General features: G+C 34.3%; 1 protein-coding gene across 2 annotated transcripts; it reads left to right on the top strand.

The window, feature by feature from the left end:
- Window positions 1–7,169: 7,169 nt before the first annotated feature.
- UGP3 (UDP-glucose pyrophosphorylase 3) lies at window positions 7,170–14,055 on the top strand. 2 transcript variants are annotated; one of them, XM_088123121.1, is made up of 17 exons: window positions 7,170–8,062; window positions 8,582–8,762; window positions 8,850–8,999; window positions 9,100–9,261; window positions 9,404–9,576; window positions 9,662–9,728; window positions 10,407–10,573; window positions 10,975–11,133; window positions 11,294–11,385; window positions 11,478–11,572; window positions 11,910–11,987; window positions 12,326–12,421; window positions 12,685–12,759; window positions 12,870–12,976; window positions 13,054–13,216; window positions 13,474–13,534; window positions 13,680–14,055. In XM_088123121.1, the coding sequence occupies exons 1-17, from the start codon at window positions 7,371–7,373 to the stop codon at window positions 13,790–13,792; spliced, it is 2,631 nt and encodes an 876-aa protein (XP_087979247.1). In that variant the 5' UTR covers window positions 7,170–7,370; the 3' UTR covers window positions 13,793–14,055. The 2 variants fall into 2 exon arrangements, with proteins under 2 accessions (XP_087979247.1, XP_022133677.1); XM_022277985.2 differs by having other exon boundaries at window positions 7,172–8,062; window positions 12,885–12,976.
- The last annotated feature ends 99 nt before the right edge of the window (window positions 14,056–14,154 follow it).

Consider the following 14,154-nt stretch of genomic DNA (forward strand, 5'->3'; position numbering starts at 1 on the left):
AAAGTGGATTGGAGTGTTGGATTGGTGGAGCCAAAACGATGTCGGAATAAGCGAAGGAAGAATTGGGATCAAGCCGGGATACGTCGGGACGAAAAGCAGGGATGAAAACAGGTGAAACGGGAAGTTGCAGGCCAGGAGGGCCAAATACAGTAAGTCGTTCCTAGAACAGGGTGATTTACTAGTGCATTCGTGGAGTTTTTAACTAGTTTCATGTCATGATTTTGACTCCAAAAATTTACTATAATTGGGTAGGTATCCCAAAGAGAAGTATTACTAATTCCTTGATTTTGTATAGGAAAATAGGAAAATTTTCATATGTAGTTCATCTACAAAGATAGACATTAATGAGAACCAAATCAAGTGGCCAGTTACAAACAATACGAATACAAACAATAATGAGGAAAGGAAAACTCTTATATTATTTGAATTATTTCCATCCGTAGCGCCATGGCGTCGGAGACGATGATATGTGTGGGGGCTTTTGTTAGGACGTCTAGAGGGAGACAATATCGAGGTGAGATATTTGAGTGTTCTGTATCTAATCTCAATTATAGTGGAACCCACCTTGCGAACAATTTCCCAACATGGAGTTACTTTGATTTTGGGATTCATTTTTCATTTCGCTTTCATCTTCTACATATTGATGATATGTATGAGATTGATGATCCCTTGGAAAACATTATCTGAGTTATGTTACAAATTTATATGAGTTTAATGTCATCAAGCTTAAACATGGAGATCTAACCAAGATTCATGGATTTGAGATTGAAGGTATATTTTTGGAGATCCAAACCAAATTTGGAGATGGAAGATTTTATTATTATTTAAATTTTTTTTTTCAGAGGAGATCTTACTGATTTGATTCATAATCTTAGCTTCATTATGGGAGAAGATTTATATGGGTATCTAGATTCGTGATTTGATATTGAAGATGTATCCGGATCCAAGCCAAATTTCATGATTGGATATTGAAGATTTATATGGAGCTTTAGCTTTCTCACTCCCTCTTTTCTTTTCTGTCTATTTATTTCATATTAATTTTGACCAATTTAATTATTGTAAGGTTAAGCCAACTTTTGAAAAAATATGAATTCTTGAAATATTTTAATATCTAGAATATGTTAAGGTAACATGTATATCATTAGTCAAAGTAAGCATAGCTCTGCGGTATAGCTCTCTAATTAAGAGATTATGAGTTCGATCTCCTAACCGGTCACGTGGTGTTGAATGAATTAGCACAAAAGGAAATAGATGAAAAAAACTTTTATTTAGAAAGAATGAATATGGACACTCTTTGATGGAAGACTCTCTCACATTTTCTAAGTTTTCTCTATTCACTTGTTGATTCACTTATACAAAAAGAACTTTCTATGCTGCTTTCAAATCTTAATATTCTAGATCTTTCATTATCTATTCTTATCCAAAAGATTTCTCTAGAATCCTGTGGAACCTAAAAAAAAAGTCTAAGAATTGTCAAGAACAATCTAGAAAGAACTAGTTATTACCCATAAGAGAAATGTGTAGAAACTTCTAGATAGTTAGTGTTGTATTTCAACCAGAAAAAAAAAAACAAATTAAATGAATGTTAAATACGGACACAAGTAAATTCCAATCATATCTTATTAGTATGGTGTTATGAAATAGTCGTGTTGGCCCAGCGTTTGGAAACTAACCGTGAGAAAATCAGAATCTGCTTTCTCCCCAAATGTATGAGGCAGCTTTATGTTCAGCTTCTTAACCAAGTGTTTAGTTGTATAACTCAAAAGATTTTTAATAATTTGATTATTTATTTATACATGATTTTAATGTATTAACCAAGTAAATAAACCAAAGAACAAACTAAAATCATCAACGTACAGAAATAAACTCTCAAACCAAAAATTACAAATTATTACTGCATTAACGTTAACTTATAAGAGTATAGGGAAAGTCTTTACCATCATTCAAAAGATTACTAATACAAAGAGATTTCATTCTCCTGCCTAGAGAGTTCGACTAACTAATCAAAACTTACCTCCAAGATTTCCTTTAAGAAGTTAGAGGTCTAATTTTCTCATTTACAACAATAATATTAAAATAACTAGAATAACTCATCCTTCTATTTGTCTAGAAATTTCACCACATCAGAAAAATTTCAACAATGCCCCACACAAACTGAAACATCCAAAAAAAAATTTACATACTAAAACTTTGTTTTGGCGTAATATAATAATATATAGTTTGAACAATATTTTAATGTACTTATACTTTATTTTTCAACTAAAACTCAAAATCATTATTTGCCTACGTTGCTCAACCTCTTTCTCTCTCGCCCTGACCTCGGCCCTCGCTCTCACCTCTCCGTCTCCGTCTTCTCTAAGCCTCGGTCTCAACCTTCTCTTTCACCTCCGCCTCGCCTTATCTCTCACCTCCGTCAGCCCTAATCTCTTGCCCACTCTCTATCCTCAAGTTTCATCAAATCTTATGATTTTTTTAATCCGCCCTCTCTAACTTGTCTCTCTTTCTTTTTCTGATTTCGTAATCTTGCCTCCGCCTATACTTTGACAGCCTCATCAGCTACTCTTGGTGCATCCACGAAGGAAAATGGAATATGAATAGGAATAGAGAAGATAGAAGGGAGGACGGAAGATGGAAGATGGATGAAGACGACGGAATTAAATCATCGCGTACATGATAGGGGTTTACTCTTAGGATGTGAATTTTTCAGATAATATTTTATTTTTAAAAAATTATATATAAACAAAATAAAAATAAAACCAAAACTTACCACTATAATATCACATATTAATTTATTACTAGTTATTAAATTATTGTTTATAGTAAAAGCACTCTCAAGATCATAGAGGATTGATATAAAGTGGTTAGAAAGGAAAAAAAAGACACTAACAAATGAAATGATACTAACCAATAATCTAACTGGTGAGCTTTTAATTTTGATAATATAAATAAAAGAAATCTAACTGCAACTATCATTATCCATGAGTGCCCCTAATTTATAACCCAAAATTGATATTCTACCATAAATAAAAAAAAAAGGGCTAATACAAAGAGTAAAACAAGTGTCGAAGTGGGTGCATTGTAATCATTGAAGTGCATAGCCACAAAGTGGTGGATTTAAAATTAAAACAAAAGCTTGCAACAAACAAAAATTCAGGTTTGATAAAAAAAACAAGTAATATAGAGACAATTCGGTCCATTTTTTAGTGAAAAACCTTGGGTGGAAAAGAAGGGCAAATTTCTTGAGAAAAAAATCTAGGCGAAGGGAAGAAGTGTAGAGTCGAGAGTGGATGAAATGTAGAAAACACCCCTCTTTATATAGACAAATAAAATTGGTAGGTTGAAGAGAAAAACAAAAAGGTGACGAGTGAACGTACAACTATATTATTATTTTACTGCAGCAGAAAAATGGTGAAAAACAACAGGAAAATAAAATGCTTTCTTTTTTCACAGTTTTTTCAGTGATATTCTTAATTTTCTTGGCATGAAATGCAGAATGCAGCTTAAATGGTAGAAAATGGCGTTTCATCATTAATCATCCCACACACATCTTGGCTTTTTTTTTCTCTTTTGAAATTCAGGCCTCTTTTGCTTTTTATCTTTTTGTTTGTATATGTTTTTTGCAACAAATTGTGTGTTTTGATCCAACTCGGTAGTTGGCCGAGTCCAAGGAATCGGTCGACGTCTTGAGTCAATCTAGTACGAGAATTCCTACACAAGGGAGCAAACACTCCAATGCTCAAATTAGTTTTGAATTTGATTTGGTAGCAAGATCGGTACTTAGTATTAGAGTGCAGTCTCTTACTTGTAAGTTTGGGAATATTGTTGTTGTAGTTTGGCAGTGGGTATACCGAATCGGAGATAGTTGAAGGCAGATACACCTAATTGCTGGTCGTTTAAACACTAATCAAAGGACTTCTGACGACGAGTTCTTTTCGGGTCGCCTCTTCCATCGTTACAGTCCGGACCGAAACTGTGGGTTCCGACCCTTTCCCTCCCACACGGAATGGTTTTGATATCTCTATCCAATTTAGTATATCGATTTCTAAACAAGTTATATGCAAAGTAGACACGCTCAAATATTATTGTCTTAATTATAATTAAGCTTCAATTGAGAGTAGATTATTATTATGCATATTCTTGCTACACCATCTAATTGATTTCAGGTATATAACCGTTAATTTTAGAAGAAAGAAAATACAGAACTAAAGCTTCATTTATGTATTTATACTAATATAATCTCAAATGTTGTAATTCAAATAATATAAAAAATAAAAATAGGATATTAGAGAGTGTAAAACAAAATATTTTTTATAAAGAGTGGCGTACAACAAAATGGGTATGGAGAAAAGAAAACAAAATCAAATCAAAAGCAGGGGTAGAGAAAAGGCAGCAAGATACAGAGACAAATTAAACATGCGATAAAGAAAAGGATTCAATTAAAATGATAGGTAATTGAATGAGGGGAGGAAAGTGACCGTTGGGCTCAACAAAATATTATTAAAGAGGAGAGAATCAGTCTGATTCACAATCTTATAAAACTTTCTCTTGCATGCATCAAAATTTTCTGTACAATAAAAACAAGCAGAAGAAGAAACCCAAAAATGGAATATGCAATTTTATGAGAGAGACAAGGAATTCTTCGAAAAGAAGTGTGTAAAAAAAATGAAAAGAGAACCAACGCTTTATAAAACCTGCAATTTGAAAATACACGAATTAGGGAAGAAAGGATTGAAAAAAGATTTGCATAGCTACCAATTTAGGGTTTTGATGATCTTTAGATACAAAAGAAATTGGATACGGTGAAGATCTTGGTAGATTGTGCAAGATTTTTGCCACAAGAAAAAAAAAAAAAAAGATTTTATCACACACACATACTGTTAAATTGTTAAGAATGAAGAATGCTTTTTTGTAATTTACAGATTTTTCAGGTTCTTCTTCAGTGTATAAAATCTACAACGCAGCTTCCAATACACTTAGAAATGGCGTTTAATTTATTAGTACCGTATGTTTTTTTTTTTTCCTTCTAAGTCTACAACAAGTTATAAGCAAAAAGCAAAGGGTAGTGACGGCTAGTGAAGTTCAAGAATCCTTCCAATTGGATTTTGGGTCACGAAGACGAACAAAAAGGGAAATCCATGGTCAAAAGTGTGGAGAGAGATAAAATTTTAAAGGAAAAATGTTGAGAAGATAAGGCTACCAAAGTCATCAAAGTATAAACTTAATTAATTTTACTCGAAGTTTCTATTATTCCTTTTTTAAGTTTAATGTGGTATCAGCCAATTATTCTTGGTTTGATAATGGTAGGTATTTTGCTTTTTTTACTTTTCTGTATTAAAGATTAAGCGAACCACAAACTAATCAATAACTTTCAAGATTTATATTTACTGATGAGGTAACACTTTAATTTCCCTCAAAGTATACATGTGCCATCACTTTCAAGTAATATTATATGAGGTGGAAGTTCTTATCTTGGAGCTGATAGATATGAAATTAGTCTCCGTTGGAAGAGGGTAGAGGAAATAGTTGTTCAAGAAATTTGTAAAAGGCTAAAAGATGATGGGAATTTTATTCGCATTACTTTATTCTATGTATTTCCACTCATTTTAAAATTTTAATGCATGTTTATGTAATTAAATGATTTACTTCCTTTAATTTTAATGTCGTATGAAACTCGTCTTTATAAAAATTCTAAATAGACGAAGAAATAAATGAAAATGCAAATGAAGAACTATAATTCACAATCATAATTATTGGGTGCACAATGAATGATAATATTGATTATATACTATCTAAAGTAATTAAATGCTTTTGATTTCTGTAAAAATATATATATATATATATATATATACATATATAAAAAAAATTAAAATATTAAAAATTAAATAAACGGTTATAGAGTGAATAGTATTAGTTTTATATTGTTGCTTCAATTATCATTTATTTCAAATTAGATATATAACAAATTGAAACAGAAGTATGAAAAATAAAAACAGGGCATTAAGAACCATCATATAAAATGCTAAATCCCTTTCTTTAAAAGAACTAATTATGTAGATCACCAATAGTATTCAAGATATTACAAAAGTTTATGTGACCTTCAAAAATTAAATAGATGGGTAAGAAGATGCATTTAATCCCAACCCCCAAATGAAGATGCATTTAATTAGTATTAATTTTATTCAAATTATTATTTTATGTATAAAGAATATTTTTCTGCTGACTCAAGAGGAGAGAGATAGGGAAAAAGATATTCACCTTCAGATAGATATAATTATCAATTAAGGGGATAAAGACATTCGTTATGTCAATTCCTCAAGCTGAAAATTAGATCCAAGTAATAAATAATTTTTTTTATGATAAACCATCAATTAACCCAAAAACTTAAACGAATAAGTTATGGTACATTTAATAATTTAGGTCTATCTAAAAAGTAGAGAGATTAACAATAAAAATGAAAAAAAAAAGACAACAATAGTAGGAGAAAAAAGTAGTTATAGATTGAATTAATGATGTAATGAAAGAGAGAGAATCTTAGAGGAAAAGCGATAACGAGAATACCCGATAATATGAGTTATGGGATCACTTTTTAGAGGTATAAACATAAACATCCAAACAAATATTTCAAAAGTACAATAATTAACCGGAATATTTTCTAAGTTATATTGACTAGAGATGGCAACGGAGTGAGGTGGGATCGGGGGGGCCATCCCCATCCCCGTTCCGTTGTGGATTTTTTCCCTCATCCCCCTTCTCGTCCCCGAAATTCTTGGGGCGAGGACCGGACGGGATTCCCTAATCAAGGATGGGTTCCTCGTCCTTGATATATATTTATTTTTATTTTTTTATTTTTAATATTTTTTAGAAAGTTTATAAATATTTTTAAAAACCCCTACTCGATGGCAGTAAATAGAGATCCCAAGTCCAACTAAGAATACTTGGTTTGACCGTGATTGGGTTGGGTATCCGTGGAGATTGGATTCCACGGATTTTTTTCTGCCATCCTTAATATTGACTAAATGAAACATTTAAAAAAAATAATAAAAAAAAAATTAATGAACTACACGGATTAGGGTATGTAAAAAACGTGTTACATTTTGTTTCCTAAAAGATCCCATATATGTGGACGGACGGATCTAGAGAGAGCACATTGACAAGTAGGTCCATTGTTTGGCGCCACCTCAGTTGCTCTTCTTCACTCCTCAACCCCAACCAGATATTGTTGGCGGTTACAGCTTCTCTCCCCTTTTTCTCCCATCTCCTTCAACCCAAGCATATGCCTCTCGCATCTTTTTCTTATCCCTTCTCCATTTTCAATTTTAATTTCAGTTCCCTCTGCAAAATTCTCACACTCCCTCTCTCTGCTGTCAACAATGGCGCAGGCGACGCCTGTGCTTCACCATAACCACCATTTCCCTCTCTCCTTCACTTCCAAAACCTTGTATTTTCCACCTTGCCTCACTAGACCTCTCCTCTCTCTCCCTTCCTCTCACTTCTCTTCGTCTTCTTCCTATGCTGCTGCTTCTTCCTCTTCTCGTTCCCTGCATATACCTCGGGTCTCCACAGCTCCGCTTGAGTACGCGCCACCAGCTCCGGAATATGGTTTCCAACAGGAGATTCTTCGGCTGAGAACTCTTTGTGCTAAGCTCTCTGCTCGGAAGAGCGTCAAGGAGAAGTTGAAAGTGATTGACCGTGATTCCAGAGTGAAACAATTCTTCAATTCCCGCCGAAACTGGTTCTATAGGGTTTTTCCTGCGCTCAATTTGGAACTCTACGAGTGTTTCTTGCTCAAATGTTTGGTTGCGGCGGGGCAAGAACACGTGCTTAGTTTAGGGATTGAGTCTGTGGAGGGTGAATTTGAGACGGCGAGGGGTGTGGTGAAGCATGCGCTTTATTCTTTGGTGGACATGATTGAGAAGTTGGATGTAAATGGCAATGGTGGTGGTGAGAGCTATGGGAAGGGGGAAACGGTTATGGAGGAGGAAGAGTTTAGGGACTTGAAGAAGCTCTTGATGGATTTAGGAGAAATCGAAAAATTTTACGATTGCATTGGAGGAATCATCGGGTGAGTTCTCAATTATGGCCTAATTTACTTCAACTACAGCTGTCCTGTTCCAATATATGCTCGTCAAGCCTACCGATTTTTTCTGCTTTACATGTGAAATTTACATTTTATCATTCCAAGTTTTGGCCGTCACCGGTTCATGAAGGATGGATTAAAATTGCAGTTCTTTTTAGACTCGTGTCAATTAGATTGAAATCACGGAACTGGTGGTTTGCCTTTCTTCCATTCATTAATAGTCCTGTTCAAATAGTGATCTTTCATTAAAAGAAAAAAAAATGGTGTTCAGGCCTAGATAAGAATAAATATCTTTTAAATGGTTTGTTCTTCTTGAATTTTCAATATTGGAGCTCATTAAAGATGTACTCATCACAATGTTGGAGCTAAACCTTTAGTTATTGCTGAAAAATATTGGGAGAAATTGAATGCGCATTAGCCAGGGAAGAATTTCTAATACTGTTGCAATGTCAAAATAACTTGGCAGATATAAATCACTATTTTGAAATGAATGCTCTTATGCAGGTATCAGATTAAAGTTCTAGAGCTTCTTACCTGTTCAAAACCTGAAAGATATCCAAAGAATTGGTCTGGACAAAAAAATCAAGCAATGGAATGTGAATTTTTGGAGATTCATTCACCCAATGGACCTGATCTTTCTCAAAATATAGATTATGCATCTCAAGCAGCATTGTGGGGAATTGAGGTTAACAGCTGGGGCAATAGTTTTTAAGACAAAAATAATAAACGAAATATATTGAACTGTATTTTATAAGATTTTATTCCTTTTCAGAGTTTACCCGAGTTGGGTGAGATTTATCCTTTGGGAGGTGCTGCTGATAGGCTTGGTTTGGTAGATCCTGAAACAGGAGAGTGTCTTCCTGCTGCAATGCTTTCTTATTGTGGTAGGACTTTATTGGAAGGTCTTATAAGAGATCTTCAGGTATCTGGTCTGATTGATTCAAATAATTAATAGGCATTTAATGATTGATTGGAAATGATCGGATTCATATGCATTTAATTTTTCAACTTTTTTATCCAAGGCTAGAGAATTCTTGTACAACAAGATCTATGGGAAGCAATGTATTACACCTGTCGCAATCATGACAAGTTCAGCAAAGAATAACCACAAAAGGATCATGTCTCTTTGTGAAAGACTTGGATGGTTTGGAAGGGGTCGGTCAAATTTCCAACTCTTTGAACAGGTTTATTTATGAGAAATTTTCAGATAAAAGTCATACTAATTCTAATGTGGAAAGATCAAATTTCTCACTTTTAATTTCCTTTTATTTTTGAAATTCTAAAGGTCGTTAACTCTTACATTTCTTGTTTACTGCATGTTTGCAGCCTCTGGTTCCTGCCATTGGTGCAGATGATGGATTATGGTTAGTTACAAAACCTTTTGCTCCTATATGCAAGCCTGGTGGTCATGGTGTTATATGGAAGCTTGCACGTGATAAAGGTATCTTCAAGTGGTTTTATGATCATGGAAGAAAAGGTGCTACGGTTAGGCAAGTAAGGTAAGATATAGTTATTGTGAGTTAAATTACTTAATTATGTATAACTGGTGCCTTATACTTGATGTAGACTCTAATGACCTTGTAGTAATGTCGTGGCAGCTACAGATCTGACCCTATTGGCCTTGTCTGGAATTGGATTGCGGAACAAAAAGGTAAGCTTGAAGCTAGAACAACAAATATACTTCTCATTCCAGTTTTGCGAGTGGTAGTCAACTGTGTTTGATGTGGAGCTTACGATCATGTCCTAATAAGATACTTGCTAGAGGATTAGCCTCAACTTTTCGCTCAAAACTTCATTTCTATGCAAGGTGGTGCTACTCTGTTGGCCTATTAAAGCCTGTGGATGGCTTTTGATGTCACCTCATAGCATAAGTTGTATGCACAATATGGTGCATGAATTTGCACCGTTGGATTCTGTATATAAGTTTGATATCTATAGACTTGCATTAACGCATCTCAAACGTGATTTTAGTTCTGCAATTCTAAGTGCTAATTCTTTGAATTGTCTAGTTATCATACTCATAAATGTTGGAATTCTTTAACTGTCTTTTAACTATATATGACATTATGCATAATGCACAATCAGTTATCTCTAAGATAATGTATGGTTATCAATTATCATTAATCTACAGTGCTGAGAAAGAATGAAATTTACGTCTCCTAATATCTTCTCGAACATTGTTTTATAAACCTGAATATTTTTTTTCTCCCCAAACTTATTGATTATTAACTTCTTGGAAAATTGTACCCTTCATTAGATTGAACTTATATGGAATTGAGACCTGGTCCATTTCTTCATATCCTGATCATCAAAATTTTATGGGTTGCAGAAACTAGGCTTTGCATCTTGTAAGAGGACTGCAGGCGCTACAGAAGGAATCAATGTTCTGATTGAGAAGAAGAATCTTGATGGGATGTGGGAATACGGTTTGTCATGCATTGAGTACACTGAGTTTGACAAGTATGGGATCACAGAAGGACCTAGTTCCACAGTCAGGTGGATATCTTCTATCTGTTCAAATCTTTTTGATCTTTTAGTCTAATTCAATTTTATTAATTTAACATTTTTATGGGGGAGGGGTAACTGAGCAGAAGACTACAATCCTTGTGTGTAAGTATATAATTCTTTGGAAATTTTAAAGAATTTACTGCAAAGAATTGGTCACCAAGTGAATAATTTCAACACCCTCTGGCAGTGTGTCATATTCTCAATTTCTTTTAAGTCTCAAAGATATTATTAATTATCAATTTGGAAGTCCTCAATGATGCACCCATGATGTCAACATTTTGGTGGCCATTGTTCTACATTGGAGCTTGCGCTTGATATTAGTTCTTTGGTTATCTCTTAACGAAATAATGTATAGGTCAGAATAAGCTAACCTTGTTTATTTGTTCTAGTCTGCAGGAGCCATTCCCTGCCAATACAAACATCTTATACGTGGATTTACATTCTGTGGAGTCTGTGGTGTCAACTAATAGTGAAAAGAGTTTGCCAGGAATGGTGCTAAATTTAAAAAAGCCTGTTACATATCTTGACCATTTTGGAAGAAAGCATAGGTATGTGATTCAACGAATTGTTGGTTCTTAAGTTGTTACTTGACATATTTTACTTGATCAAATGTAAACTGCAAAGTTTTAATGTCAGAATTACTTTATGCAATGATTGCATCATTCCATCTTCATGATAAACTCATTTCTCTTTTGTGCACCGTAATAGTGTTCCTGGAGGTCGACTAGAATGCACAATGCAAAACATTGCTGATAGCTTCTTTAAAACAAGTTCATCTCGATGTTATAACGATGTAGAAGGTATTGATGCTACCTTTTTGTTTGATTGTAAATGTAAACATCATTATCTATCGTCTGTCATTTTCATTCATGATATGGGCATATATCACCAGACATACTGGGGACTTTCATTGTGTACAATGAGCGAAGAAGGGTCACATCCTCGGCTAAAAGGAAAAGAAAGCAGGACAGTGCGTCCCTACACCAGGTAATACTTTCTAGTTGGTTGTTTATCCAAAAAACTTTCATTTCTACACCAGGTAATGAAAGTTTCTTATCCAAAAAAAAAAAATTAGTTGGTTGTTTATGTGATGATCTTTTTAACATTGAGATTAGATTGAAAGTTTCCTGCTAGATGATTAACTCTTCATGCAATAGTGTGTACCTGGACAACTCTTGATATCCTAATCTGTGTAACCAAGTTCTGAATATTCCTGGGGGAGAGTGGCATGAAATATGTTTGAAATTTCCTAAGAGATAAATGATTGAACCTGATGTTCGCTCTCTCTCTATAATTCACATGCTGAATTTTTTAATTTGTGCAGACTCCAGATGGTTCGCTTTTGGATATCTTGAGAAATGCACGTGATCTTCTATCACCATGTAATATTGAACTTCCTGTGGTATGTCATATTAATTTCAAACTAGCGAACAGTATTTTACTGTGGGTATTAGGATGTACTCTTAATTTTGTAGATTAACCTTTAAAAACTGTTTTCTACTTTTAAAAATGATTAAGAAAGATATCTTTTTCTCTTGTGTTTTCATTTATTAGTTTAGAAAAAAATAATTAATAATAACAGTAAATTTTATCAAGTTCTCTCCATAAAAAAAAATTGTCACTACTTTTAAACATGTCTTCTAAATATACCCTAAAATTTCGTTACTCTTTCTTTCTGCTTGCAAGGTTTGAATACCTTCTCCTATTTCTGTTCTTGATTAACTAATTTTCTTATTGCAGGTTGAAGGTAACAACAAATATGTTGATTCTGGGCCACCATATCTCATCCTTCTACATCCTGCACTTGGCCCACTTTGGGAGGTTGCTAGACAGAAGGTATGTTTCCAGTTTTCGATTATTACTAACATCATTGTCTATGAGTGTATCCCTACTCTCTCCCTGTAATGATATCGCCTACTTATACTTTGCCCTCAACTGTAATTTTGAGGTTTACCTGCAGTTCTAAGTGTAGTTTTATGTTTGTGAAATTATAGTACTATTGAGATATGTAAATGATCTTACCTGGTTTGGGTAGATATAGTTTTCAGTTGCATATTTCACAGGTAGTTGTAACCATTATACGATATATCATGTCTCAGTTCTCTGGAGGTTCAATATCAGAGGGCTCTGAATTGCAAGTTGAGGTTGCGGAGTTCCTGTGGAGGAATGTTCAGGTATGATACTCAAATCTAGCTGGGGACGGATTGTCCCTACACAAGTCTAACATATGTTCTTGCACACCAAGAACATGCACTTGCGAAGTGAATTAATGAAGCTGATCTAGTTCCTCCGGTTCCAGCTTGATGGGAGTCTGATTGTACTGGCTGAAAATGTCATGGGCTCATTGAAGATTGATGAAAACGGTGAATCATTAATCCACTATGGACAAAGGTCTTTATGCTTTTTGCACTAAAATTTATTTTGTTTGACAATTATTGTTTTGGTTCTGAGCGTGTTCATCTGGTTAGGTGTGGAAGATGTAAATTGGAGAATGTCAAGGTGCTGAATAAAGGAATTGTCTGGAATGCTGAAGACAATATTTACTGGAAGCTCGAGGTGCAGCGGTCTGAGGGATGCAAGATCATTTTGCATGGAAATGCTGAATTTGAGGCCATGAATGTTGTTTTACAGGTTTGGTTCTATATGAATTACAACATTTCATTCTCATAAACTGTAGAACTGACAAAATTACTTATTGGAGGAACTGGGCGTTTACTAAGACCTGATTACAAACCCATACAAGATTCAGAGAACTTTCTATAGATTGAATAATCCAGCCGTCTACTTTAGTGACTGTCAAACGTGAATATCGGATCATTTAAAATGAACCAGAGTGGTTGAAGTTAAATACCAAGCACATTTTGAATTTTCATGTTCATGTTCTGCAGGGTAATCATGTATTTGAAGTTCCAGATGGCTACAAACTGAAAATAGCACCAGGAACTTCAGGTGGATTCTATTAGCTTTGTAATTTTTCGCAAATAGCTGTTTTTTCACTCTTAAGAATAAAGCGAAAGAGATGCATTAGATGTCACCTTTTTCATAAGTTGGGTACGCAATATCATGCTCATTCTTGATTTTTCCAACTATTCAGGTTTTGAAGCTCAGTTAGATCCCATTGAGCTTGATAAGGTGGATACCGGAACTTGGTGCTGGAACTACAAAATACAGGATTCTCATATCAAGCTGGATTATGTGGAGCTATAGGTTGCCGATGAAATAACTTCACTATGCCCTTTGTGAATGCTTGTTCACAGATGGTCTTCAGAATAATCAAGCTGTGCAGATTGGTTTGGTTAAACAGAAGTTAACCACTTTCATTCTTCCACACCCCCACCCCCAAAAAAATCTCCAATTTTTTTTGTATATTCCTGTAAATTAAATGTAAAGATATAGATGTTGAGTAATGAAGTTGTTTGCATCGGATTCCATGATGAAATTGAAAGCTCCATTCTTCATGAATTATTCAAGTATTTGTGTTGAACTTGCAATTATCTGCTAACATACTTCAAAAGTATATGTAGTTCATTAAGAAACTCATAATGTGGCCTCTTCTCTTAGTCCAGGCG

The sequence above is a fragment of the Momordica charantia genome (genome assembly GCF_013281855.1).
Source record: "Momordica charantia cultivar OHB3-1 chromosome 4 unlocalized genomic scaffold, Mcharantia_2.0 BLBB01000004.1, whole genome shotgun sequence".
Classification (NCBI taxonomy): Eukaryota; Viridiplantae; Streptophyta; class Magnoliopsida; order Cucurbitales; family Cucurbitaceae; genus Momordica; species Momordica charantia.

What these genes read in the sequence shown, in the direction of transcription:
- UGP3 (XM_088123121.1), top strand. Translation starts at nt 7,371, where the DNA reads ATGGCGCAGGCGACGCCTGTGCTTCACCATAACCACCATTTCCCTCTC. An exon ending in CAGCATTGTGGGGAATTGAG is followed by an intron (nt 8,763 to 8,849) that starts GTTAACAGCTGG and finishes ATTCCTTTTCAG; the next exon opens with AGTTTACCCGAGTTGGGTGA. An exon ending in TTGGATTGCGGAACAAAAAG is followed by an intron (nt 9,729 to 10,406) that starts GTAAGCTTGAAG and finishes TATGGGTTGCAG; the next exon opens with AAACTAGGCTTTGCATCTTG.